The 24485-nt window shown below is 63.0% G+C and overlaps 3 protein-coding genes across 7 annotated transcripts; 1 reads left to right on the forward strand and 2 right to left on the reverse strand.

The window, feature by feature from the left end:
* Positions 1-3664, reverse strand: RRAS (RAS related). The gene is made up of 6 exons (XM_037516992.2): positions 3512-3664; positions 1703-1790; positions 1485-1587; positions 1292-1400; positions 462-580; positions 1-383 (listed from the first exon to the last, which is right to left on the reverse strand). The coding sequence occupies exons 1-6, from the start codon at positions 3662-3664 to the stop codon at positions 299-301; spliced, it is 657 nt and encodes a 218-aa protein (XP_037372889.1). The 3' UTR covers positions 1-298.
* Positions 3665-5291: 1627 nt separating this feature from the next.
* On the forward strand, positions 5292-18457 carry SCAF1 (SR-related CTD associated factor 1). The gene is given in 13 exon segments (XM_054697307.1): positions 5292-5304; positions 7757-7792; positions 7867-7980; positions 8207-8264; positions 8914-9008; positions 9326-9426; positions 9525-9640; positions 11956-13518; positions 13521-14768; positions 15358-15440; positions 15660-15878; positions 17681-17809; positions 18045-18457. Coding segments are annotated over 11 exon segments (3912 nt in total). The 5' UTR covers positions 5292-5304; positions 7757-7792; positions 7867-7872; the 3' UTR covers positions 18237-18457.
* A 13-nt stretch (positions 18458-18470) lies between these two features.
* IRF3 (interferon regulatory factor 3) lies at positions 18471-24433 on the reverse strand. Of its 5 annotated transcripts, none has more exons than XM_037516998.2 (8): positions 24220-24433; positions 23172-23344; positions 22120-22291; positions 21964-22034; positions 21280-21457; positions 20786-21166; positions 20126-20241; positions 18471-19692 (listed from the first exon to the last, which is right to left on the reverse strand). In XM_037516998.2, exons 2-8 carry the CDS (start codon positions 23334-23336, stop codon positions 19525-19527), a joined length of 1251 nt encoding a protein of 416 aa, XP_037372895.1. In that variant the 5' UTR covers positions 23337-23344; positions 24220-24433; the 3' UTR covers positions 18471-19524. The 5 variants fall into 5 exon arrangements, with proteins under 5 accessions (XP_037372895.1, XP_037372891.1, XP_037372894.1 ...); XM_037516994.2 differs by having other exon boundaries at positions 24180-24433; XM_037516997.2 differs by having other exon boundaries at positions 24037-24433.
* Between the last annotated feature and the right edge of the window lie 52 nt (positions 24434-24485).

Raw genomic sequence — 24485 nt, forward strand, 5'->3', positions numbered from 1 at the left:
CCAACCCTGGGAGCCCTCCATCTTTCAGAAGCATCTCCCAACTTTGGCAGTGGCATTTATTTCTCTGGATAATGAGAGTTATATACAGCAGTGACCCGAACGCCTGGGAGCTCCTTACCCCGACTAGGGGTTCGGGTGGGGAACAGAAGTGTTGCAGAAGGCACACAGTGGCGGAGGCCCAGAGACGGCCAGGAATCAAGGGAGGGTGTAGTGTATCCTGGGAGACCCAGACGGAGAAACTGAGGTTCGGCGAGGGCAGCTGGTCCCGAGAGCTTGTGCTGGTTGCTCTTCACGCCCGTTACAGGAGGACACAGGGACAGCCTCCGTCCTTCTTCCTGGGGGCACTGGGCGGGCTGGGTGGGAGCTCTTGCTCCTGGTACTTACTGTAGGGAGAAGCTGGTGCATTAGGCTGCAGGGCTGGAGCTGGGGCTCAGGGCAGCTGAGAAGGGGGCTCTGCTTACCGCACGGCCCGCACCAGCTGCTCGAAGGCCTCGTCCACGTTGAGGCGCAGTTTGGCCGAGGCCTCGAAGTAAGTCACGTGATGGGACGCGCTGAAGGCACTGGCTTCAGATCGAGAGACCTGGGTGAGGGGATGCACAGGAGGGGGGATCATATTCTTACACTCGGCTTTCCCTGCCAGGGAAGCAGAGGGACACACGGTGCCAATGGGGGTTACAGATAGTGGGGACTCCAGAAGGAAAATTCCAGAAAGATGGTGGGGAAGGTTGGGGGAGGGGAGTCAGTACATTCCTTGGGCAAAGAAATGAGATTTTCAGGGAGAGGACTGAGCAAAGTGTGGACGTTTGGAAATCCCCGCAGGCTTCATCTAAAAGATGAGTTCTGGAGGGAAATCACGGGACTGCATGTCTGTGGGCGGCGAGAGTAGAGAAAAGGGGGATCATGCTGGTACCACAAAGAGCTGGGGGGTGCTAGGGAGCAAAGAAGGGACTAGAAGCAGGGGAGAGGTAAGGGCAGAGGAGGGGGCCAAGTGGAGGGCTGACTGGAGGGCAGAGGTTGCAAGGCTGGGAGGAGCATCCAAGTGGGAACAAGAGGCAGGGACAGGGCAGACAGTTGGGGCTGGTGGCAGGGTAGGAGGTGGCACGTTTCCTTTTTACCACCCAGCCACCTCTCCTGGGGTCCTGTATGCAAGGCAGGGGACCCTGAAGGTCCGATGTGGGGTCGGACAACACCTCTAGTGAGCCCATGGGACTACAGGAGCAGTCAGAGGAGGATCCTGGCGTGGGAAGGCATCCCCCAGGCCGACCTGGGGTGAGGGTGGGGTACCCCAGACCTGACGCTGTGCCTCCAGATCAGCCTTGTTCCCGATCAACACGATGGGAAAATCATCCCGGTCCTTGACGCGGAGGATCTGTGTGAAGAGCTTGCCCACCTCATTGAAACTGCGGGGCAAGCAGGGGAAGCGGGTGAGGTCTGGCAAGCCCCAGGCCCTGTCCCGCTCGCTTCACCTCTGCTGCCCCTGTCACCTCTGCCTGTCGTTGATGGCAAACACCAGCAGGAAGCCGTGGCCGGCACGCATGTATTGCTCCCGCATGGCACCAAACTCCTCCTGGCCGGCGGTGTCCAGGACTGCAGAGACCGGGAGAGGGGCTGCCTTGGGGACCAGGTCCCCACCACCCACCCTCAGGAGCCCTGTGGGTGCTGCCACCACCGCCACCCCCCACCCACTCCCTGCCGCCCTCACTGTCCAGCCGGGCTGGGATGCCATCCACAGTGCAAATCTTGGTGTAGGAGTCTTCGATGGTGGGGTCGTAGTCAGACACAAAGTAAGACTGGCGGGGTGGGAAGAGGAGAGTGTTACCACAGCACCCTGAACCCCACCTTTCTCTGCCCCCTCTCTGCCCGCCTTGGTCCTCTCTTGGTAGAAAGCACATCTCCCACAGTGTGGGGAGGTCCTGGCTGTGTGACATTGAACAAATCACTTCCCTTCTCCGAAACTGTTTCCTCATTTGGAAAAGGAGGATAAAAATAGCACCTCACTTCATCCAGCATTTGTGCGATTCAGGGAAAATTCCCGCTATGTGTTGCACACTCTGCCTGGACGGAGTAGGTGCAGTTACTGGGAACACTGGTCCAGCGTATTTCCAGTCTAGTCCCTCCCTCCTTTTCCCCCTCCCGCCTCCCCCCGCCCCCCTCCCCAGGAGGCTTACAGTGTCTCCTCCCAGGGGAAGGACCTGGTTCCAATCCTGTTGTGGAGAAACTGCCCCACCAGCTGGCCGGGCCCCTCCCTTCCTGCTTGGGTCCCGCCCCGCCTCCAGCCAGGCCTTTGGCCAGCTCTGGTCAGCCCCTGGGTGCGGGGGCCCAGGGCTGGGGCTTTCCCCTGCACAGGCAGGGGCTCCCATCGAGGCACTGGCGGGCATCTCTTGAGGGGTCCGGGGCCCAGGGGCCTCCATAGCAGCATCTTGGGGGTGGCTGCCTTTCTAGGGTTTCCCTAAAGTGAGTGGGTTTCCCTTGTGAAGGAGGAGACCTTTCCTGGGCAGGGTTGGCTTTTCGGGAGAGAAGGGGCGACTTAGCAGCTGGGGGTGCTGAGGGCTGCATCTGTCTGTTTAGAGGAGTCCTTGGTGAGGGCTTGTACTAGAGGAAGGGTGTAGGGGCCAGGCTCTGGGGGGATTAGGGGTGTGACGTCTGAGCACATGGGGAAGCTCAGGAGTGAGAACTGGGACAGCCTTGAGGTGACTTGGGCGCTCTTGGGAGGTCTGTCATAGAACATAGGTGTGTATCTGGAGAGCCTTAAACACCCCAAACACATTTACAAGATTTGAGACACTCCCATGGAGTGCGTTGGGGCGGGGGGGTCAAGAATCTGGGGGTTTCTTTCACAGAGATGATCTGCGGGCTAGCCAGGGTTTTTGAAAGGAGTTCAGAGACTTGTGGAGGAAAACTCAATGTTTTCCTTGGGGAAGGTCTGGGTCTGGTGGAATGGGGGGAATTCCAGACTCAGGGTCTTGTAGTGCTCTGGAATGGCTAAGGGCAGGATCTTACTAAAATCTCTTGGGTATCAGGGAGCCTCTCAGGACTGGGTAGTCAGGGGCAAAGACGGGACGGGGGGCACAGGCATTCTCTCCGCTAGACTCTGAGAGGCTCAGAGAGAAGCTGGGGTCTGGGATGAGGGGAGATGGGACAGCCGGTGGGGGCAGGTGGAACCTCGTGGGGTGGGAGCCCATGAGAGGGCTTAGGGGCTGAGCGGGCTGACTCTTCTGGACTGAAGTGCTCCCAGGAGGTGCTCAGGGTTAGGTGAGAGGGGAGCGGGGATTTGGACACTGCTGGGAGGGGAGGTGGGGCTCAGGGTGTGGGCATAAGGAAGGATTGCTCCTGTAGCCAGCCGGTGGAGGTCCTTGGGGACTCGGGTCACAATCTGAGAGGAATTTTTTAGACGAGAGGGCCTCCGAAGAGGGTCTCAGTGATGGATCGAGGGAAAATCGGGGTCTCAAGGAGTCCCCCAAAGGGCTGGCTCTGGGTCCCGGGGACACCCTCCCGGGTGAGGGCCCACTACCTGGATGAACTGGATGGTCAGCGCGCTCTTGCCCACGCCGCCGCCGCCCACGACCACCAACTTGTGTGTCTCGCTGGGTGGGGGGTCCCCGGGCCCAGGCCCCCCGCCCCGGGGCCGCCCCCGCCCTGTCCCGGACGCCGCCCCGCTGCTCATGTCGCCAGCCGCCGCCGCCTCTACCGCCTGGGGGGGAGCCGGGCGGGGCCTCGGGCGGGCGCGTTAATGAGGCACTGCATATTCATGAGCTCGGGCTCGCGGGCTGCCGTCTCGGGGCACTCACAGGAGGCCGGGCGGGGAGGAGGAGGAGCTATGCTAATAAGGGCCCGGGAACTGCGTTCGCGGCGCGGGGGAATTCCGAATGGGGCGGGAATATGCTAATGAGAGAACTTCGCTCTCCCCGCACCGCGCCACGCGCTCTCGGCGGGCTGGCCGCCTGGGGGCGGGGCTATGCTAATGACCCTCTCATTCTTTCCGCGGACGGTCGGGGAAGCTCCTTAGGGGAGGGGCAACGCCGAAGAGCCGCGCTCTGGAAGCCGGGGGCCCCCAGGCCACCAACCCCGAGGTCTCGTCCCACGGGGCGGGGCGCGCGGCTCGCGCGCGGCCGTATATAGGCGCGCTCTGCGCGCGGAGCGGGTCCGGAGGGGAGGCTCCACCTCCCTCCCGGGATCCCAGCCAAGCTCCGGGCCCGGGCGTCTGGGCTGGATACTGGAGTCTCCTCCCGCTGAGGGACCCAGGCTTCCGGTTCCCGCCGTCCCCGCCAAGCGGAAGGCAGTCATGGGGCCCTGGCTGGGGAGAGCCGGGCAACGGGGCAGGGAGGGGCCGTGAGATCACTGCATTCCTAGTCCATGAGCCAGCTCGCCCTAGCCGGGACCCTGGGTCATGAAGGGCCTAGGGCCAGGATCGCCAGGTCTGGGGAAGGACGAGGAACAGGGTCCCGAGGAGAGACTGGGGCGGAGGCCGGGACCCCTGGGTGCCCGGCAGGAGGGGCTTCTCGCTATTAGGTTCCGAAAGGAGGGGGTGGGCGGCGCGGGCCCTTGGCTCCCGGGGCTAGGGGGTTAGAGGGACACGGAATTCTGGATCCGAGGGAATCGGAATGGAGAACTGGAACGTTTGTGTTGGTGTAATGTGCGAGCCTGACGCCAGACATGGTCTGAGGGAGGAAGATGAAGACGTCTGATTCCGAGCGAAGAGGAAAATGGGAGTCCTAACGCCTCTGCTCCGAGAGGAATTGGTGTTTGAATTTCTCTGTCCTAAATGAGCAGGCTGTAGGGCGAGATCTCCGGTGCTAAATTTAGAGGGGACGGGGGATCTGGATTCTGGGATCCCCAGAATGTGGGCGGGGCCGCTCACAGCCAGACCTGCCTCCCCCCCACCCCCCTCCATTGCCCACTCGCCCGAACTACAATTCCCTAGCATGTCAGGCTGAGCGCCTAACGTCACTTCCGGATCCGTCGCACTTTCCGCGCGCGCGCAGGGCACTGTGGGGCCTCATCGCGGGCTATCGCAATCCCACCGACTTCACCTCTCACCCCCTTGCTGTCCCCGCGGGACGGAGGCGACGCGCGGACTACGCCTCCCGGCGTGCGTCGCGCTCACCCCCGCGCGTGTGCCCCGCTGGCTGCTGGGAAACCGAGTCCGGAGCCTTCCCACCAGCCTTCACGCTCCCGTGCTCGGTACTTGAAGTCCCGGCAAGCTCGGCGGCGTCTTAGCTCCGCCCCTCCCCTCCCTCTCTCACGAGCCCCGCCCCAGCCCGCCCCGCCCCGCGCCGGGGCCGGAGCCGCAGCCCGAGCGGCGGGGTAAGATGGCGGCGGCGGCCCGGGCCGCGGGGCTCGGGCCTATTGGGGTGGGCGGGGCGGAGTCGGGTCGCTAGTTGTCCCGGGGTCCTTCCTACACGCCGAGGGGCCTGGGGGGTTTAGCGGGGCGGCCTCGGACCCGGCATCGGCGGCGGAACCTGGCTCCGAGTGGGGGGCCTTCTCAAGGCCCGGGGACGCGTCTGTGGGTGCCGGGGGGCATCTGCGGGGCATCCCCGAGAGAACTGGGGGCGTCTACAGGGCCTGGACCGAGACTGGAGCCTACCTTCCATCACAGAGCTGGCCTGGGTTGTTTCTGTGGGCACTGTTGATCGTCGTTATGGGCTGACCGGAGGCTAGGGTCTGTTTAGTGGGTTCTGGGGCCATCTTGAGATCTGGAGATATGTCCCAGGGGTGAAGAAGGTCTGCAAGACCTGAGGAATATCTGCAGAGCCATCCATAGCGCTTGGGGTATGTCTGTTAGGGCAGGGAAGTGTCTGCATGGCTTGACCTGAGGATGCGACTCACTTACATGGGTCTGGGGCCATTTAGCAGACCTGGAAGAACTGTTCCAGCACTAGAAAGTCTATGAGGGCCACCCAGAGGGATGGGATGTGCCCACCAAGGAAGAGAGGCAAATGTTGAGATGTGCGGAGAGGTCATCTGGATGGGTCTTCTGTGTGGGAGTATCTAAGCTGGGTGACAGGAAGGCTGGGGGTGGTTCCAAGGACCTGGAACCATCTAGGTGGCATGGAGGGTGACTGCAAGAGCGTAGTCTTAATGCTCGGACCAAATGCAAATGCCTTTTGGAGCCGGGTAATCGCATGGAGACTGAGACAAAGAAGAGTACTGGAAAATTTGTCCAGCTCAGATGCACTTGCCCTCTAGATAGTAATTCAGAGGAAGGCGTCTTCAAGTTCTGCATTGCTCTGGGGTGATAGAATTAGAATGAGTCCACATTGATCTGGCAAGTTTATGGGGTCATCTGGACTCATCTAGCACAGCGCTTTTCAAGCTCTCTTGACCTTGATCTACAGTAAGAAAAACATTGCCGTTGAGACCCACTACATTCCGACATACCTATTTAACTAATACCCAAGCCCCTTGAATTAATGCTTCCTCTCACTTGTGTTGTACTGTGAAGAATTTTCTACCATGTTTGATTTGCTTTTTATACCAAGCTATCTGTGAAACACTAAACTGCTATCATACTGTAGTTTGGGAAACACAGATCTGGAGGAGAAACCTAGCAGTGTCTGCAGAGCTTTCTTGTGTCCAAACTCTAAGGAGCCCCGGGTGTGTCTGCAAAGCCTGCGGCATGTCTGAATGAGCAGAGGAGCCACTTTCTACCCACAGAGGCTTTAGAGACCTGGGGGTCTGCAGCGAGCAGATATCTGTTAAGCTTCTATTTTGTGGCAGTCACTGTTAACACTTGCTTCCCCCTGGAGGTGCTGGAGAGCAGCTCCCGGGCTTGGAACTGGGCGATCGGGTCGGATCTGGCTGTGGAAGTTGGCTAGATCTGCCACCTCTTGGAGAGGGAAGTGGCCTATGGGAGCTTAGGCAGAGCATGAAAATCTGTGGTAGGAGGGAGACCATCACCATGGTCTGTTCTTTGCAGGGGTGCAGCGGGGTGAGTGAGGGCCACAGATTGGGAAAACCTGGCATTAAAGGCTAACAAGTGTTGTGAGTGTTGAGTGCATGGGGCGGAAGCCAGTCCAGTTTTCACAGCCCATCTCGGGATAGATCCTGTGGTGCCCACTTACAGATAAGCACACAGAGCTGGAGTTGGGGGTTAGGGATTTTGAGCCCTTGTAGGAATTTTGAGACTGGATATGGTTATCTGTGTAGTGGATTTGACAGTCATGGGGAAATTTCTCACAGCACCGTTGTTTTCCGAAGCCCGCTTCAAAACACCCACCCGTCTGAAGGACGATCGTTCGGCATTAGGATGATATAAGAATTTCTGTGACGTTGCCTGTGCATCCAGACACTGGACAGATGGGCAGTCGGCGATGCCCCTTTTGGGGCCTGGGGCATGTTCTGCCTTCCTGAACTAGGGCCCTGTTTCATTCTGAGAGTGGCATGTTGGTTTTGTGGTTCATTCTATCATAGTTCTAAGTTAGGTATAGAAGTAAGTGTTTGGGGTCCCTCGACATGGAGGAAAGTCGGTGCTTTTAGGAATGTGTCTGGTGTTGAGGCGCACACTGGCACATCCCTGGCCTGGGGAGGCTGAGTTCCTGCGACTCTGGAACACAGTATTTGAAATCACAGTTTGATCAAAACCAATCTTGGCATGGGGTTGGCTTCCCTGAGCATGAGCAATGGGGTCTTAAAATTTTGGGGGAAGCTGTGGGAACTGGGTGTGGGGTGCTTAAACAGGAGGTGGGGAAAGCTCCCTCAGACGAAGGAGGCAACTGGAACCCAGATGAGGGAAGAGAATCGCTCTTGTCCCTGGCAGGTCTGCTGTGGGCCTGGTGCTGGCCCTGAGACTGGGGTGAGCTGGAAGAGAGATTGTTGGCGCCCGTGGGGTCTCTGTGTCCATGCCCTGCGTCACCCCCTCTCCCCCAGGTGAACATGGAGGAAGAAGATGAGTCCCGAGGGAAAGCAGAGGAGTCAGGCGAGGACCGGGCTGACGGGCCGCCTGACAGAGACCCCACGCTTCCTCCTTCTGCCTTTATCCTGGTGAGGCTGCCAGAGACCTGGGCTGAGGGAGGCTGGGTTGGGAGTGAGCAATCCTGGGTCCCAGGCAGACACCGGGCCCCAAGGGGAAGGCTGGCTTCTCTGAAGGGTTGGAGTCTGGTGATCGAATGTCCGAGAAGTCCGTCCCTCATGAGCCGAGCTGGCCCCTGTTTGCATGTCCCCCCTGATGCCTCTCTCTCACCTCTCTGCCCCCCCCCCTTTTTCTTAGCGGGCCATTCAGCAGGCCGTGGGGAGCTCCCTGCAGGGGGACCTGCCAAACGACAAAGGTATGGTGGACCCTGCTTCCTCTGAGCCCCAGCTCTGCTTCTTCAGCCTCTTCATTCACATCCACTTTGTGGAGGCTTCATGGGGAGCCCGCGATGGGGGGACCCCGTAGTTGCCTGGGAGGGGCTCACAGTCAGGTGGAGGGGAGACGTCACATCACACGGGTGGCCCGAGGCACTGTGAGAGGGCAGCCCAGCTGAGCAAGCGTGGAGGGAGGTGGGGCCTAGAAGGGCTTCCTAGAGAAGGTGACGGCCCTTAGAACTGGGTCTCTAAGGACATCCTGGGTTGTCTGGCGTAGAGGAAAGCCCAACAGGCAGAAGCTGAGGCAGACACCAGCACAGCGGCGGGGTCAGGACTCAGGAGGCGCTTCTTCGGGACTGAGGGTGCGAGCGGGAGGGACTAGGTTACAGTCAGGCTCGGATGCCAGGTTGGCTGGTCTGCACCTCACCTTGAGGGCAGTTCAGAGGACAAATGGGGCGAGAGCTGGTACCTCAGAAAGGTGTGGGGAAGTCCCTCTGGGGCTCAGTTGGGTGATAGTGTGGGGCGGCTGAGGCGCAGGCAGGGGCTTGTTCCCTGTCAGGAGCCAGGGCGGGCTCCTCTCTCCTCTGCGTCTGGTGCAGGTCTCCAGCCCCCATGCACGTCTCTCCCCAGATGGTTCTCGCTGTCATGGCCTTCGATGGAGGCGCTGCCGCAGCCCACGGTCAGAGCCCCGTTCCCAGGAATCAGGGGGGACTGACACAGCTACTGTGAGTAAGAAGAGGGGACTGTGGGCCCGGACTTGTGGGGCTAGGGGAGGAAAATCACTGGACCCTTGAGGGGGGGCTTGGGGCCTGGATTTCTGGGGTTGGGGTTGGATTTCAGGGGCGACGTTGAAGGGCCTGGGGGTCTGATCCCTGGGTATGAAGATGGGGTCCTGCGAGTGTTCTGGATGATGGAATTGATAGATCCCCTTGTCTCCTTGGCATCTCAGATGTCTGGGTTCCTGAGAGGTTAGGGCCTGGGCAAATGGGACTGGGGGCTTGGCATCAGCAGGACAGGGTGGAGCCCTCCTGGCCTCTTCTAGGTGTTGGACATGGCCGCAGACAGCTTCCTTGCGGGGCTGGTGAGCGTCCTGGATCCCCCAGACACCTGGGTTCCCAGCCACCTGGACTTGCGGCCTGGCGAGTGAGTAGTGGGGCAGCTGGAAGCTGGAGTGGGAGCGGTTCCCCCGGCCTGGGAGCCAGAAGCACCTCTGAGACTCACTCACCCCTTCTGCCTTGCAGAAGCGAGGATATGCTGGAGCTGGTGGCTGAGGTCCGGATCGGGGACCGGGATCCGATCCCTCTGCCCGTACCCAGCCTGCTGCCCCGTCTCAGGGCCTGGAGGAGAGGCAAAACGGGTATGTGGGGGCAGGACAGAGCTGGGCAGCGGGGCGTGGAGTCGTGTGGTGGTCAGTTCTTAGAAGTGGCGGTAGCGACGATCCCTGTGTTTAGAGACAATCTCAACCGTGACGTTTTCTGTCAGACGGCGGTATGGCCCACATGTGCGTGCACACACGGGTACAGTGCAAGCTGACGTGAGCATGAGGACGCTGCAGCTGTTAGTGTGTGTGAGGGCCCTGGTGTTAAGGGCTCTTTGTCTGCCAGACAAAGGAGGGTGGCTCTGAACACCTTCACCTTCCAGAGGAGAAAAGGAAAGAGGGAGGCCCTGGCTCGGGGAGGCACAGCCAGTTGTGCAGGGGTGCTGCAGGGGTGCCGCTGGGCCCCCGCCCAGGTCCGCCTGGGTCTGCGCTGTGCACCTGCCGGGTGAAAGTGCTCCCTGGTCTGCCTGGTGGTCCCGCGAGTAGGTCATGGTCCTCAGACATGATGGGCCTCACAGACAAGGGGGACATGGATTGCCCAGGTCACCAGGCCTGTTGCCAGGTCTGGCACGGGGCCTGAGAATGTGCATTACTCACCAGCGTCCAGGTGATGCCGTTGCTGCTCAGCCCTTGGGCCCTGATGAGCCCCAGGTTCGGACTCCCTTCTGTTTGCATGTTTTTGGCAGGGGTGGGCCGGGGAGAGCATAGTCAGCCTTGGACAGCACCAGGTCTGCCAGGCCTGCCCCTCACCAGCGCTAGGGCCGCCCTGCCCGTGACCAGGGACACTTGCCTAGGCCCCTGGCTGGGAGGGACTTTTCTTTTAGAATTGGAAGCCCTAGAGGATCAGTAAACAAGGGGTGGGAGGGGGGTGGGCTGGTGCAGACAGGACCAGGCAGCTCGGAGTCAAGGGGTGGCGGGGGTGGGGGGGGTGAGGGGGGGTGTGTTCCAGTGATTGTTCATTTTCAAATGCAGCAGGCAGGTCCCGATAATGTGGATGTACCTTGAACTGCTCAGTTGTTTTGTGGGGGTTCTGGGGTTGTGTGTCTCCAGGTCTTACTCTAGGCTCCATCTGGGAAGCATTTAGAATGTTGGAAAAAGAAAACTTGGCCATAACCCTACCCCATGTGAAAATTATACGGCAGTTGTCTCTGTCCCCAGACCGCTGCGGCCTGGAGCATTTTACGGCCTGCGGTGCTGACAGTGCCCGGGGTGAGCGCCTGCCCCCAGTCCTGTCACAGTAGCTGCTGTCCTTTCTGTGTGGCGCTCGCCACTTGAGGGCCGAGTGGTCTCCTCATTGTTCCCCCTGGAGCCCCCGGAAGCTGACGGGCTTCGCTCAGCCTCTCCCCACTCGCGCGTGAACTCCTTGAAATCAGGGTCTTGGTCAGTCTGGAGACCATTCCGGTCTCCATGTCCTGAATGGCGTTGACACGGATAGGCGATTGAAGAGTGAATGAACGAGTGCTGAGTGCACGCATGAGGCCCGTCTTGCTCGTGTTATAGCGGAACCGAGGCAGACAGAGGTTGAGTCACTTGTCTGAGGGCACATCTCAGGTGAGGTCTGGGATCTGGGTCAGGATGCAGCTCCCCCGCCACCCCCTGACTCCCCGCTGCCTGACCCTGTCTGCACCAGCCCACAGACTCTTCGCAGACGAGTGCTTGGGAGACAGCCTCCGGACCCTGACGGTGGTGTCTGTGTGTGTGACTGTGGCCTTGAGGCTGTTGTGCTTGGCAGGGTCTCAGGGAGGGAGTGGCGTGGTTGTTGCTGTCACTGGGCACTGGTGTCTCCCAGTCCTGAGCAGAGGCAGCCCTTGGATGGGCCCCCAGGGCCATCAGGGCTCACCTGCAGTCGCTCCCTGGCTCTGGGAGGGACGGTCACCTTCTCAAGTCTCATGTGAACCGTCTACAAAAGGGATAAGTTCCTCAGGAGACAGCTAAGGTAGCTTTTGCTTTGCAGCTGCACTAAGGCGTGGCCCCCGCTCTTCCGCCCCAGCCTGGCCACCATTTTGGGTCAGGGCTTCAGTGCAGTGTAGGTCTCCAGATATGGGAGTGCACACTTGGGGGCCAAATAGGCTTCTCCCCCCTGACTGTGTCCTTGGGGCAGCTGCTGCAATGCCTGTGCCTCAGTTTTCTCCTAGGCCCGGGAGTCGTAGTACCTCCTGCGCGCGGCTGTCGGAGCGTCCGATGAGCTGACGTACAGTGCACTGGGCCCAGTGCCTGCTGGGGCAGGAGGGCAGCTGAGCGAGGAGGGCCTGGCTCAGGGCATGCTGGTCTGTCCTCAGCCCCCTCTGCTGGGTGCGGGGTGGGAGGAAGGAGCGTGCACCTGAGCCCGGCTCTGTCCCCCACTTCCTTTGCAGTTTCTCCACAGTCTCACTCTTCTCGACCTGCCTGTGCCCGTCACCTCCTCACCTTGGGCACTGGAGATGGGGGCCCCGCCCCGCCCCCTGCCCCCTCTTCTGCATCTTCTTCCCCTTCCCCTTCCCCTTCATCGTCCTCTCCTTCCCCTCCGCCCCCTCCACCCCCTCCAGCCCCTCCAGCCCCACCTGCCCCCCGGTTTGACATCTATGACCCCTTCCACCCCACCGACGAGGCCTACTCCCCACCGCCGGCTCCGGAGCAGAAGTACGACCCCTTCGAGCCCACTGGCTCCAACCCCAGCTCATCGGCGGGGACCCCTTCGCCGGAGGAGGAGGAGGAAGAGGAGGAGGAGGAAGAGGAGGAGGAGGAGGAGGAAGGCCTGTCTCAGAGCATCAGCCGCATCTCGGAGACGCTGGCGGGCATCTATGATGACAACAGCCTGAGCCAGGACTTCCCAGGTGACGAGAGCCCCTGCCAGGACCCCCAGCCCCCGCAGCCGGCTCCGGCTCCTGGGACCCCGCCCCAGGCGGACTCCACACGGGTAGAAGGAGCCACCCGCCGGCGTGTCTTTGTGGTGGGGACCGAGGCAGAAGCCTGTCGGGAAGGCAAGGTCTCGGTGGAGGTGGTGACTGCAGGGGGAGCCTCTCTCCCGCCGCCCCTGCTGGCGCCTGGCGACTCGGAGATCGAGGAGGGCGAGATCGTCCAGCCGGAGGAGGAGCCCCGGGTGGCCGTGTCCCTCTTCCGGGCGGGGGGCCGCGCCGCCCGCCCCGCTCCGGCCGCCCCCGCCACCCCCGCGGCCCAGCCCCCGCCGCCCGCCCCCCGGGCCCCGGAGGGCGACGACTTCTTGTCCCTGCACGCGGAGTCGGATGGGGAGGGCGCGCTGCAGGTGGACCTGGGGGAGCCGGCGCCCGCCCCGCCGGCCGCGGACACGCGCTGGGGCGGCCTGGACCTGCGCCGCAAGATCCTCACCCAGCGGCGCGAGCGCTACCGCCAGCGCTCCCCGTCCCCCGCCGCGGCCGCGCCCGCCCCCGCCGGCCCGCCCGCGCGCAAGAAGTCCCGGCGCGAGCGCAAGAGGAGCGGCGGCGGCGAGCCCAAGGAGGCGGCCTCCTCGTCCTGCGGCGCGCAGCCCGCGGCGCCGGCGCCCGCCTCCCCCTGGGACTCCAAGAAGCACCGCTCCCGGGACCGCAAGCCCGGCGCGCACGCCTCGGCCTCCGCCCGCCGCCGCTCCCGCTCGCGCTCGCGCTCGCGCTCCCGCTCCGCGCGCCGCCGCTCCCGCAGCACCGACCGCCGCCGCGGGGGCAGCCGCCGCTCGCGCTCCCGGGAGAAGCGCAGGCGGCGGCGGCGCTCGGCCTCGCCGCCCCCCGCCACCTCCTCGTCGTCGTCCTCCCGGCGGGAGCGGCACCGCGGCAAGCACCGGGACGGCGGCGGCAGCAAGAAGAAGAAGAAGCGCTCCCGGTCCCGGGGCGAGAAGCGGTCGGGGGACAGCGAGAAGGCCCCGGCCGCGGCCGCGCCGCCCCCCGGCTCCGTGTCCTTGGCGGGGGAGCGGGACAGCCGCCGCCGGGGGCCGTGCCGCCCTCCATCCAGGACCTCACGGACCACGACCTCTTCGCCATCAAGCGGACCATCACCGTGGGCCGGCCCGACAAGCCGGACCCCCGCGGCGCCTCCCCGGCCCCGGCCGCGTCGCCCAAGCGCGAGGTCCTGTACGACTCCGAGGGGCTGAGCGCCGAGGAGCGGGGCGGCAAGAGCAGCGAGAAGGACCGGCGCCGCTCGGGGGCCGCCTCCTCGTCCTCCCGGGAAAAGGGATCGCGGCGGAAAGCGCTGGATGGGGGGGACCGGGACAGGGACCGGGACCGGGACCGGGACAGGTCGTCCAAGAAGGCCCGGCCGCCCAAGGACTCGGTGCCCTCGGGGCCCCCGCCCAAGCCCGCGGTCAGCAGCGGCTCGGGCTCCTCGTCCTCGTCGTCGTCGTCGTCCTCCCGGAAGGTGAAGCTGCAGTCCAAGGTGGCGGTGCTGATCCGCGAGGGCGTCAGCAGCACCACGCCGGCCAAGGAGGCCGCGTCCGCCGGCCTGGGCTCCATCGGGGTCAAGTTCAGCCGTGACCGGGAGAGCCGCTCCCCCTTCCTCAAGCCGGATGAGCGGGCCCCTGCTGAGGTGGCCAAAGCGGCGCCGGGCAGCACCAAGCCCAAAAAGACCAAGGTCAAGGCCAAGGCCGGGGCCAAGAAAGCTAAGGGGACCAAGGGGAAGACCAAGCCATCCAAGACCAGGAAGAAGGTCCGCGGCGGCGCGGGCGGCGGGGGTGGCGGGGGCCCCGTGACGCTCAAGAAGTCCAAGGCAGACAGCTGCAGCCAGCCCGCTGGGGCCAAGGGCGCCGAGGAGACTTCCTGGTCCGGGGAAGAGCGGGCGGCCAAGGCCCCTAGCACCCCGCCCCCCAAGGCCGCCCCCCCAGCCCCTGCGCTCACGCCGGACTCGCAGACTGTGGACAGCAGCTGTAAGACCCCCGAAGTCTCCTTCTTGCCCGAAGAGGCCACCGAGGAGGCGGGGGGCCGAGGTGGGGCTGAGGAGGAGGAGGAGGAGGAAGAGGAGGAGGAAGAGGAGGAGGAGGAGGAGGAACAGCAGCCGGCCACCACCACGGCCACCAGCACAGCTGCAGCCGCCCCAAGTGCTGCCCCGAGCGCAGGGTCCACGGCTGGTGACTCGGGGGCAGAGGACGGACCGGCCACTCGGGTCTCTCAGCTGCCCACGCTGCCCCCACCCATGCCGTGGAGCCTGCCTGCTGGTGTGGACTGCACCACCAGTGGCGTCCTGGCCTGTGAGTGTCCCTCCGGGGGGCTGGGCAGGCCGGGGTAGAGAGAAAGGTCTGGGGAGGATGCAGCCATGGGGAGACAGACTTGGCAGCAGTGGGGCCACCTCGAGTAGGTCTGTAGTGACCTGGACCCGGAGGACCTCAGGTGGGTGTGGCCTGGTTGGGATCCGTGCAGAGGCGCCTAGATGGAGGTGAGCCGGGAGCAGTGGCAGCCAGCCCCACACAGGCAGCCACGCGTCTGGGGTCTGCCTAGAGATGGGCCAGGATAGGCTCGGTGGAGGAACCAGAAAGAATGGGGTGAGCAGGCAGGGATGACCTGTAGGGGGCGGCGGTAGGCTTCCGGGGGCTCAGGAGACATGCTGCCATCACGACTTGGGCTTTGAGTGACCCTGGTCCCCAGCCCAGCACACACCTGGAGCCCCAAGCACTTGTGGAGTGACGGGGTTGGGTGGCCGAGGCCCCTGTTCCCCAGTTCTGAGGCCGTTTGGCCAGTCCTGGCGCCCCAGGTGGGAGGCAGCCGGTGGCTCGTGAGGCTCACTGTCTTCTCTTGTGTCGACCCCCCGTCTCCCTGTCGTCACCTCTCCGCCTGCTGCAGTGACTGCACTTCTCTTCAAGATGGAGGAAGCCAATCTGGCGAGCAGAGTGAAGGCCCAGGAGCTGATCCAGGCCACCAACCAGGTGGGCTTCCCTGGGGAAAAGCCCTGTAGGTCCTTCTTTTGTCTCTGCTTAGGCTTAGATGAGGAACTACAATTCCCTGCAGGCTTTGGGACAAGTTACCAGCCCGAAGAAGAGGAGCCTGTTGCTCCTGGGACTGTTGGGACATCAGAATGGGAATGATAGAGGCGCGCGTTCTGCCTCCCAAGTTTGCTCATCCTCCCGCCGTCTCTCTTCTCACAGATCCTCAGCCACAGAAAGCCACCCTCAAGTCTGGGGGTGACACCAGCTCCTATGCCCACCTCTCTGGGTCTGCCCCCTGGCCCTTCCAGCTACCTGCTCCCCGGAAGCCTCCCCCTGGGGGGCTGTGGCTCTACCCCCCCCACCCCCACCGGGCTGGCTGCAGCATCTGACAAGAGGGAAGGCAGCAGCAGCTCTGAGGGACGAGGGGACACAGACAAGGTGAGCGGGGCCTGGGGCAGGTGGCTTGGTGGTGACGGCTTTGCAGACGGAACGGGTGCAGAGAGGCAGGGCCGAGGAGCATGGCAGAGGCTGTGCCAGCAGCTGGGGACTCGATTATGGCAGATCAGCCGTAGGGGCCAAACCTGCACTGACTGGAGAAGTGGGGGGCAGCACCCTTGTCAGTGCCTACCCACCTCTGCTCCTCCTACCTACCTGCCTGTTCTTTAACGTGCCCAGCTAGCGACACCTGCGCATTTGCGCACATCCCCACGGTCTACCCCAGGTTCCCCGTCTCTGGGGGTGAGGGTAGGTGGCTTACAGGAAAAACCTAGGATCCATTGCTCCACGCAGGAAGGAAGCATGGAAAGGTGGGCACAGGGCAAATGCAAACCGGTCGGCCCAGCTTCTGCCCCTGTTCCTGTTTTCAGGCCTCAAGTCAGTTCTGGTCCCTTTGTTAGTACTGGTCAGTTTTTGTTGTGATTTGATAACCAGTTCCCAGAAGATGACCTTGCTTGCCCCTCACACACCCTGGTGCAGTGTGGGGGTCAAGCCAAATAACCCCTCCTAAAAAAGGCCCCACGAGAGTTATCATTTTAATGCTCACTTGTGCACAGTGAGGCCCCGTGACGAGAGAGGCTGCCCTCTGCCGCCACCCACTTTGCCTCGTCTGTGGTGGTGGTGTGGGACATGGCCTTTGTCTGGCCACGTCTCTTTAAAAACCCACTTTCTTCTGGGCCCCAGGAGCCTCAAGATTGTAGCTCATGGGGCCCCCAAAATGCTCACTAGCGCTTCAGCTGGCTCCGGTTACCTCACCTGTCAGATGCCCTACCCTTCTGGCCTAGTTTGCCGTCCTGTCTCCCCTCAGCCTGGTCCTAGGGAATCATGAGCTGACTCGGGTAGGCGGCCTCCTCAGGAGTTGCTTCTCAGGCGACTCCCTCACAGTGGGGCAGGTGCCATGATGGGGCCGGGCTCTGGCCTCAGTTCATCCTCCTGCTGGCTATTTCCTTTCTGTTAGCTTTAGTGAAAATCTCACTGGAAGCAGGGAGTGCCGCCATTCCAGCACAGCAGGCCTGGGGCCTCTTAGCTTCTCCCTGTCCTGTCCCTTGTGCTCGTCCCCATGGCCATCACGCTCAGAACAGCCACAGCCCCCCTGTCGGCTCACTGCTGTGACCTCCACGCATATTGCCGCCGGCCTCCCGGCAGGTATTGTCCCTGTTTCACAAGTGGGCCACCAGGGGCTTCATTCCCCACCCAAGTCGTGGAGGGGTCAGCCCAGGGGTCCGGTGTGCACGTGCCCTCTGCCCCCCACCTGCCCCCTGGATTTCAGCCTCACAGAGCTCGGCTCCGACCTGGTGCCGGCACCTGTGCCCCCAGCCCCACAGGCTGTGCAGGGCAGTGTCGTGAGAGCCGTGGCGCCTCCCCACGCCCCACTGGAGGGCCGCACGGCTCCCCTGTGGTTAGAACGAACCCCATGGTATCTAATGGGCGTCGTCAAAGTTGCTCAGCTAGTGTCTGTCTCCCTGCCAGACCGTGAACTTGCCAGGGCAGGGGGCATGTGTTCTGGTCCCGGCCGCCTGCGGCAGCCTGGGCACCTCTGCCTGGAGGACACGCTCAGTGTCCTTCATAGGACCTGCCCGGGCAGTGGTTTGGGGTGACCACAGACACGCACCGAGGGCAGACCCTCCGCAGAACTTGTCTCAGGGCGTGGCAGGGGTGGGGGGGGGGCTGGCAGGTAGTGGGGTGGAAGCCAGGCTTCCGGGGAACTCACTCCACTGTCCCTCCCTGCCCCGTGCCGCCGCCAGTACCTGAAGAAGCTGCACACGCAGGAGCGGGCGGTGGAGGAGGTAAAGCTGGCCATCAAGCCCTACTACCAGAAGAAGGACATCACCAAGGAGGAGTACAAGGACATTCTGAGGAAGGCCGTCCACAAGGTGGGCCGGAGGGAGACGGGCGGCGGTGGGGCGAGGTGGCCGCCTCCGGCCAGATGTCAGGGCGCACATGTACGGAGGGGGCGACTGAGGAGTGTGGTGAGCGTCCTGTAGCCCCCAGGCCTGTCCTGCTGACCTCCAGGAAAGCCGGGCCGCCGGCCTGGGGAACAGTTCTTCCCCATCCCAGGCTTCGTGGGTCGGGAGGCTGGGGTGACCACAGCTGCCCCTCGCTCCCCAGATCTGCCACAGCAAAAGCGGGGAGATCAACCCGGTGAAGGTGAGCAACCTGGTGCGGGCCTACGTCCAACGCTACCGCTACTTCCGCAAGCACGGCCGCAAGCCAGGGGACCCCCCAGGCCCCCCACGGCCGCCCAAGGAGCCGGGGCCCCCCGACAAGGGTGGCCCGGGTCTACCCCTGCCCCCTCTCTGAGACCCCTGGCCACCCCTGCCCTCCGTTGCCTCAGAATTCTGGACGTATTTATGGCTCCGCCTCCCCACTTCCCTCCCCCGCCAGTGGGATGAGTGGGGGAGGGCTGCTGCTGGACTAGGAGAGCCCCCTGCCCGGCCCAGCCCCGCCCCGCCCCCTTCCCCAGACCTGTCCCTGCCGCCCCTCCCTTTCGTGCCCCCAGTTTCATTAAAGATTTCATGAAATGTTACCCTTGAGCCCCAAGAGCAGCCCTTGTTTTCGGAGACCAGTTTAGAAAAGGAGGGCAGGGGTCCCGGGGGGCAGTCTCGGGGAGACCAGCCTTGGACTTGGGGCCAGCCTTCCCCATGTGGGCCCTGTGCCCTGTCTGTGAAGCGGGTGTGGGGTGAGGCAGGCCACGCCCCCACTGCCTAGAAGCCCTGCTGGCACCCCGAAGCCTGCCGTGTGGTGCTGTGTCACAGTGAGGGGGGCAGAGGCCCCTGTACCTTCTGGGCACCCAGGTGCTGCTCATTTACCTTGGACTCGCCCTGGGAACCAGACCTTTGTCCCTAGTAACTCGGGTTCTCTTTTTATCGGTCCTGAGAGACTGGAGTGATCAAATTCACTCCCCTGAGGTGGAGAGGGAAACTGAGGCACAGAGCAGCAAGGGCTGCATGGTACGTCTGGGTTCTGCCAGCCTGTCCTCATTGCCCAGAAGCTGGGTGCAGGAAGGAGCGGTGGGGTCTTGCGGCAGGTGGGCTGCAGGGATGGGGTGCAAAGCAAGCTCCTTCACACCCACCCGTTGGAACCCCAAATGGAGGGAAGAGAGTGTCCACAGCTCAGGAGGTTGAACTTGGATGCAGTCACCCAGGAGTTGGCAGGGGACTCAGTGTCCCCAGGCTGGTCCAGACAAAAGGCTCCCTGCTTACTAGACGTTGGTCCAGACCGTAGGCGAGACTGGGGTTCTGGATTCAGCCCCAGGCCCCTAGAGCAGCAGCCCCGAGGTCCCCCTGGATTCTGATCTGTCTTTCCTTCTCGCGTCCTTTGCACCTCCTTGTCCTGGTCTGTAAGATGGGGTGACCAGTCCCTCCTCACCTAATCCCTGGGATGAGGTTGGGGGTAACAGACAGCACAGCTCGGGGCCCGCCTGCAGCGAGCTGCTGGGGTGTGGGGGGCTTGCACAAATGGGGAACCGAGGACCTCGAAAGGACTACTGCTCGGGCGGGCCTGGGGACAGCAAGTGTCAGACATGGTGGTGGCGCAGCTAAAGGCAGTTTATTAGTCACGCTGTGCGGCCGGGGCCTGCACCCCCAGCCTAGAGCTCCATGTCCTCGAGCAGGTCCTGGAGGCAGGTCTTGTACTGGTCCGAGGAGAGGGAGAGCGTGTGGCCATTGGAGATGTGCAGGTCCACGCTGTTTTCGAGGGACGAGGCACCCCCAGATCGTGCCATCTCTAGCAGGATCTTGAGGCACATGGGAACCACCTACAGGGGGTGGAGAAACTCGGGTCAGGGAGTCTGCCCCCTAAGCTGCCCACTGGGGTTAATGGACTACTGCTCCCTACAGTCGCAGCCCCCCGAGATGAAGCACCAGGCCTGGCACTGCGGGAGCTATAGGCACTCCATAGGACAGTCAAGGGGCTGGGGAGGTGCCAAGGGCTGAGGCTGCTGGAACGGGTCCCTGAAGCAGGACCTCTGAGAGCTGCTAGGACACATGGTCCCCTAAGGAGCTCAAAACAGGCTCAGGGGTGAGGCCATGAGAGGGACACCCAGAAACTCCTGGGGACGAGAAACTGGTGGTTGCCGAGACTTGAAAGTTGGAGCTTCTCAGGCTTCTGGGAGGTGTTCTGGGAGCAGCCCCAGCTGCGGGAGAGCCACCCCCCCCCCCCCCAGTCCCTGGGGCTCAGCCGGCAGGCACCTTGACCATCATGAGTCTCTTGGTCCAAGGCTGATCCTGAGGCCACGACTCCCCCACACAGAACCAGAGGGTGTAGCGTGGTGCGTGTCGGCTTCCGTCAATGAAGGCGATCAGATCTGGGGGCCCAGGAGCCCATCAGCGTGGGAAGAAGGCCCTTTCCCCACCACCCCTCAGCCTAAGCAACACCCTTACCTTTCCCGTGACCTACAGCCGCACCACTGTCACGGGGGCTGCTGGGACAAAAGCCTGCATCCCGCCCTCCCGCCTCCCATCCCAGGGGGGCCAGACCTGCTGCCTTTCCTGCCCTAGCGCTCCCCCCCTGCCTTTTGGGAAGGGGAAACCAGCTGCAAGAAGTCCACCCCCCCCCCCAAGCATGTGCAGTGATTCCCGGGTAGAGGGCTCACTGCTCTTTCATGCCCTAAGAGCAGCTCCTGATAGCAGCCCGCGCCCACGGGTGGCCATTTTACCTCCAGTCATTAAGTAAAATACAGCAAATGAAGCCTGGCTTCCTCAGCTAAGGGCCCCACGGCTAGCCCCTGCCGCTGGCTACTGGGTGCTGCTCTGTGCCTCTGCCCTGGGCTCCCCCTGAAAGGCGCAGCAGCAGGGGCTGAGGCCATCCCGCGCCACCTGACCCCAGCCTTCCAGCCGGCTCTGTCTCACCTGCCACGAAGGGCCTCAGGTCCAGCACGCTTCCTTCCCGGTCCTTCGGGACCTCGCCGTCGTGCCCGTGGCCGCTGTCGGGGAGGAGCTCCTCGCCCACCGCCCAGTACGTGCGGCAGTGCCCCAGTCTCTGGGCGTAGAGCTGCTGGCCGGCCCTCCACAGAGCCAGGCCCCCGCCCAGGTAGCTCAGCACGCGCTGCACCAGGTCTTTCACACCCCTGTCTGTGAGGAAGGCCTCGGGGTCTGGCAGTATGACCGGCTGCCCAGGGAATGTCCCGGCCTCTGCGGCTGAGCCCACCAGCCGCAGGCCCCCCTGGCTGAAAACGGTCTGCTGGAAGACTTGGCGGCCCCGGTAGAAGGCGGTCACCTCGAATTCCCACTCTGAGCCACGGAAGCAGCGACGTGAAGTGGGGGAGAGACGGAAAGTGTCAGGGGGCCTGCTGCTGCGGTGCTGCCCCCCCCCCCCGCCCCCCGCCCCTGTGGCTGGCACTCACCTCCTTCGGGCTCCAGCAGCGGCCTCAGTGAGTTTTCAGGGGGTTCCATGCTCGGGCTAAGTGCAGGGGTATCTAAGTTGGGGCTCAACAAGTGCGGAGGGGGGTGTTCAGGGGCTTCGGCTAGCTTGGGAGATGGAGCCAAGAGCATGTCCTTCAGTAATTCCTCCAGAATGTCTTCCTGGAGAGGGGGAAGAGATGCTGGCATTTCCACAGCCTTTTCTGGGAAGTCCGCATTCATCAGGCCAGAGCTCTGCAATGCGGGGGCCCAGCTAAGAAAGGGGCTTCCTGTCTGAGCAAGGGAAGGCCTTGGAACAGAGCAACGTCCATGCTTGGCTCCGCGCCAGGGGCTGCCAGCCCAAGGGTCCGGCTCTGTGCTCCAGGCTGGGTGGAGTCTGGGGGGACTCGCTCTGGCACAGACATCAGCAAGATCAAGGGTAGGGAGGGTCTCAGTTCCCAAGAGGCTGAGGGTGTCCAGTCAAGCCAGGAAAGGTAGGACACCAAACGCCTGTTGACAACTGAAGATGCTGGGGACCACGGGTGGGCTGTGAGCAGGGGGCCCTCTCTGGGTCAGGTGGGGGGCAGACTGTAAGGGTGAGAAGAGGTCGATGTGGCTGAGGTAATGGTCCAGGGAGAACATGAGGCCTGAATGCGGGGGGTGGCCGGCGCGGTCGGGCGCGTGCTTACCTGGGTGTCAGAGGTGTTGCCTGTGTCACTGGTGTCTGGGGAGGTGTCCAGCTCCGGCAGGCTCCCCCCTCCTGTGGAGAAAGGTGGTGAGTGGAATGAGGGTGCTGGCGGCCCTGGAACACCCAGCCCTCCACTCAGAGCCCACTTCTGGCACACCTGGGGTCGCAAACTCGAAGACCTTGTGTGGGTCTTGGGGATCCTTGCTCCGGTCCTCAACTAACCGCACCACTTCCTTCCGGTTCAGGGCAGCCCGGAAATTCCTCTTCCAGGTGGGTAGGTCCGGCTTATCCTTCCCAGTCTTGTAGGAGCCGCTGGCCTCAGCCCAGCCCTGTGGGACAGGTAACAGGGTGGCGGGGAGGGTAACTGAGACTCGGCCCCGGGGTTCCAGCCCTGCTGCTTCTCAGCCAGCATGGGCCTCTCCTCCCGCCCAGTCCTAGCTCGGCAAGGGTCCAGCCCCAAGCTCTCCAAACTCTGCTTCCCAAGTCCCCAGCCACCTCCTTTCAGGCCTCCGCTTTCTTTTCTTTCTTTTTTTTTTTTTAATACAAGAACCAGGGTACAGGCCAGGTGCGCGAGAGGGTGAGAGGATTTACCAGAGAGAGAGCGGGGAACAGAACAGGCAGACTGAGGAAATACACTGCTGAGGGGAGCTTTGGGCGCGGCAGGAGAGGTCTGCCGCGTCATGTGGGTCCCTCGCCCGCCGGCGGGGATCGAACCTTTGCTGCAGAGGCTGCAGACAGCTTCCCAGCGCCGCGCTCAACCGCCTGCGCCACCAGGGCCTCCGCTTTCTAAGGCGGACTTCCAAGTGCTGCTGGGCGTCTAACCTTGCCCCAGCTTGCCCCAGAGACCCTCTAGCAGCCCCGCCCCTCGAGCTCCAACTCGCTCTACCACTGGGGTGTCCTCGAGATTTGATGCTAAGTAACCTAACTTCGGGGCTCAGTCTCAACCATTCAAGACCCGCCTCCAGAATTCTGAGGCCCAGGACCCCGCCCCCGGCGAGCACTGAAGGTCAGGGTGCATTTCCGTTGCTTTCTCGCCCTGTTTCCCGGTTCCACCTGGCAGCTCCAACCCGACTGCTCCGCCAAGCCAGGGTGCCACCTGCTAGCCCCGCCCCACCAGCGCCATCCCCGCCGCCCCCGGGCGCTCGCCCCCTTCTGAGACCCCCTGCCCCGCGCCGCTCAGGGTTTCCCGCGTCCCAGGCGCGCACGCACCCGAAAGATACCGAAATCCTCCTGCTGGGCATCCTGCCGCAAGCCATGCTTCCAAGGGATGCGGAAGCGCGTGCGGTTCTCGTCCAGCCAGGCCACGCCCTCATAGTGCCCCCGGTCCAGCATCGACACCAGCCAGGGCAGGATCCGAGGCTTTGGGGTTCCCATCGTCCGGTCTGCGCGCAGGGAGCAGTTCCTGGCTGTAGGCGACGACCAGCCGGCCCGAGGTGTCCACACCCAGCCCTCCCTCTCACGGGGCCGCGGCATAGGTCCCACACCCATGTCGTCTTGGGGTACGCGGAGACCTCCCGTTCGCCAGAGAGGCTCCCCAGTTCCGCTGAGACTCCCTGTCAATCTACTTGAGACCACCCTCTCCCCAGGTTCTGTGCTGACCCTCTACCTCCTCAATTCCGCCCCTGTAGACCCTGCATCTTCCACCGTAAACCCCGCCTCCCGTACACCTCCCAATGCAGGTACCCCTGTTTCTGAGGGAGCGCCTTCCCTCCAGTTACTTCAGACGCTTTTCGGGTGTACACCTCTACCTCCTGCACTTACCGCAAAGTAGACCGTCTTCCACAGCTCCCCCAGGGACGCTCCCCTCACCGCTTTCCACAGCGCTGTGCTTACCCCTTGTGCCCCCAGGGAGGCCCCCTCCCGCATTTCCAGCGCAGACCTTTCACAACCCCGCTCCCCACCCCCCCCCCCGCCCCAACCCTCAGCCGCCACCCTCCAGGGCGCGCGCCCACTTTCCGAGACTGGACTGTTCCCATCTGCAGAGTTCACCCTTCTCTTGCCTAGACCCTGTAAGGGGACCCCTTCTCTTTCCCCATCCCCCCTGTTTTTTCTAAGTTGTGCTCTCACAGCAGACCTCCAGCGCCGGCTATTGCTTTGCTCTGGCCCCGGTCCTTGCTTCACTTTCCGGAGCGCACACAACCCCCCTCTGCACTCGCGAGCGGACCCATTCTTTCCGCCGCTCCTCACGCCCGGATATCCTCGGCTCTTCCGTGTTACCTAGGCAGAGGGTCGGGGCGCGCAGGGTTTGGGGGCCCACCCGGGTCTTTAGGTTCCGGTAGCTCTCGGACTCGAAGCTGCACGCCCCTTCCTGTCCAGCCGGGCTTTAGAGCGGCGGAGCTTTCTCTACTATCGATTTCTCGAAATAAAAACAACTTTCTTATTTGGGTGACAAACACCAGACCCAAAGGGGCGGTTCCCTCGAGCGCGAACTGTCGCCCCCATGTCCTTTTTAGGTCTTCCGGCTAGGGCATGCTGGGAACGGCGCATGTAAATGACGTTAGCAGCCAGTGCCCCGCCCCTTCT

This window comes from Talpa occidentalis, unplaced genomic scaffold (genome assembly GCF_014898055.3).
Source record: "Talpa occidentalis isolate TD23 unplaced genomic scaffold, MPIMG_talOcc4v2.1 talOcc4.17, whole genome shotgun sequence".
NCBI lineage: Eukaryota > Metazoa > Chordata > Mammalia > Eulipotyphla > Talpidae > Talpa > Talpa occidentalis.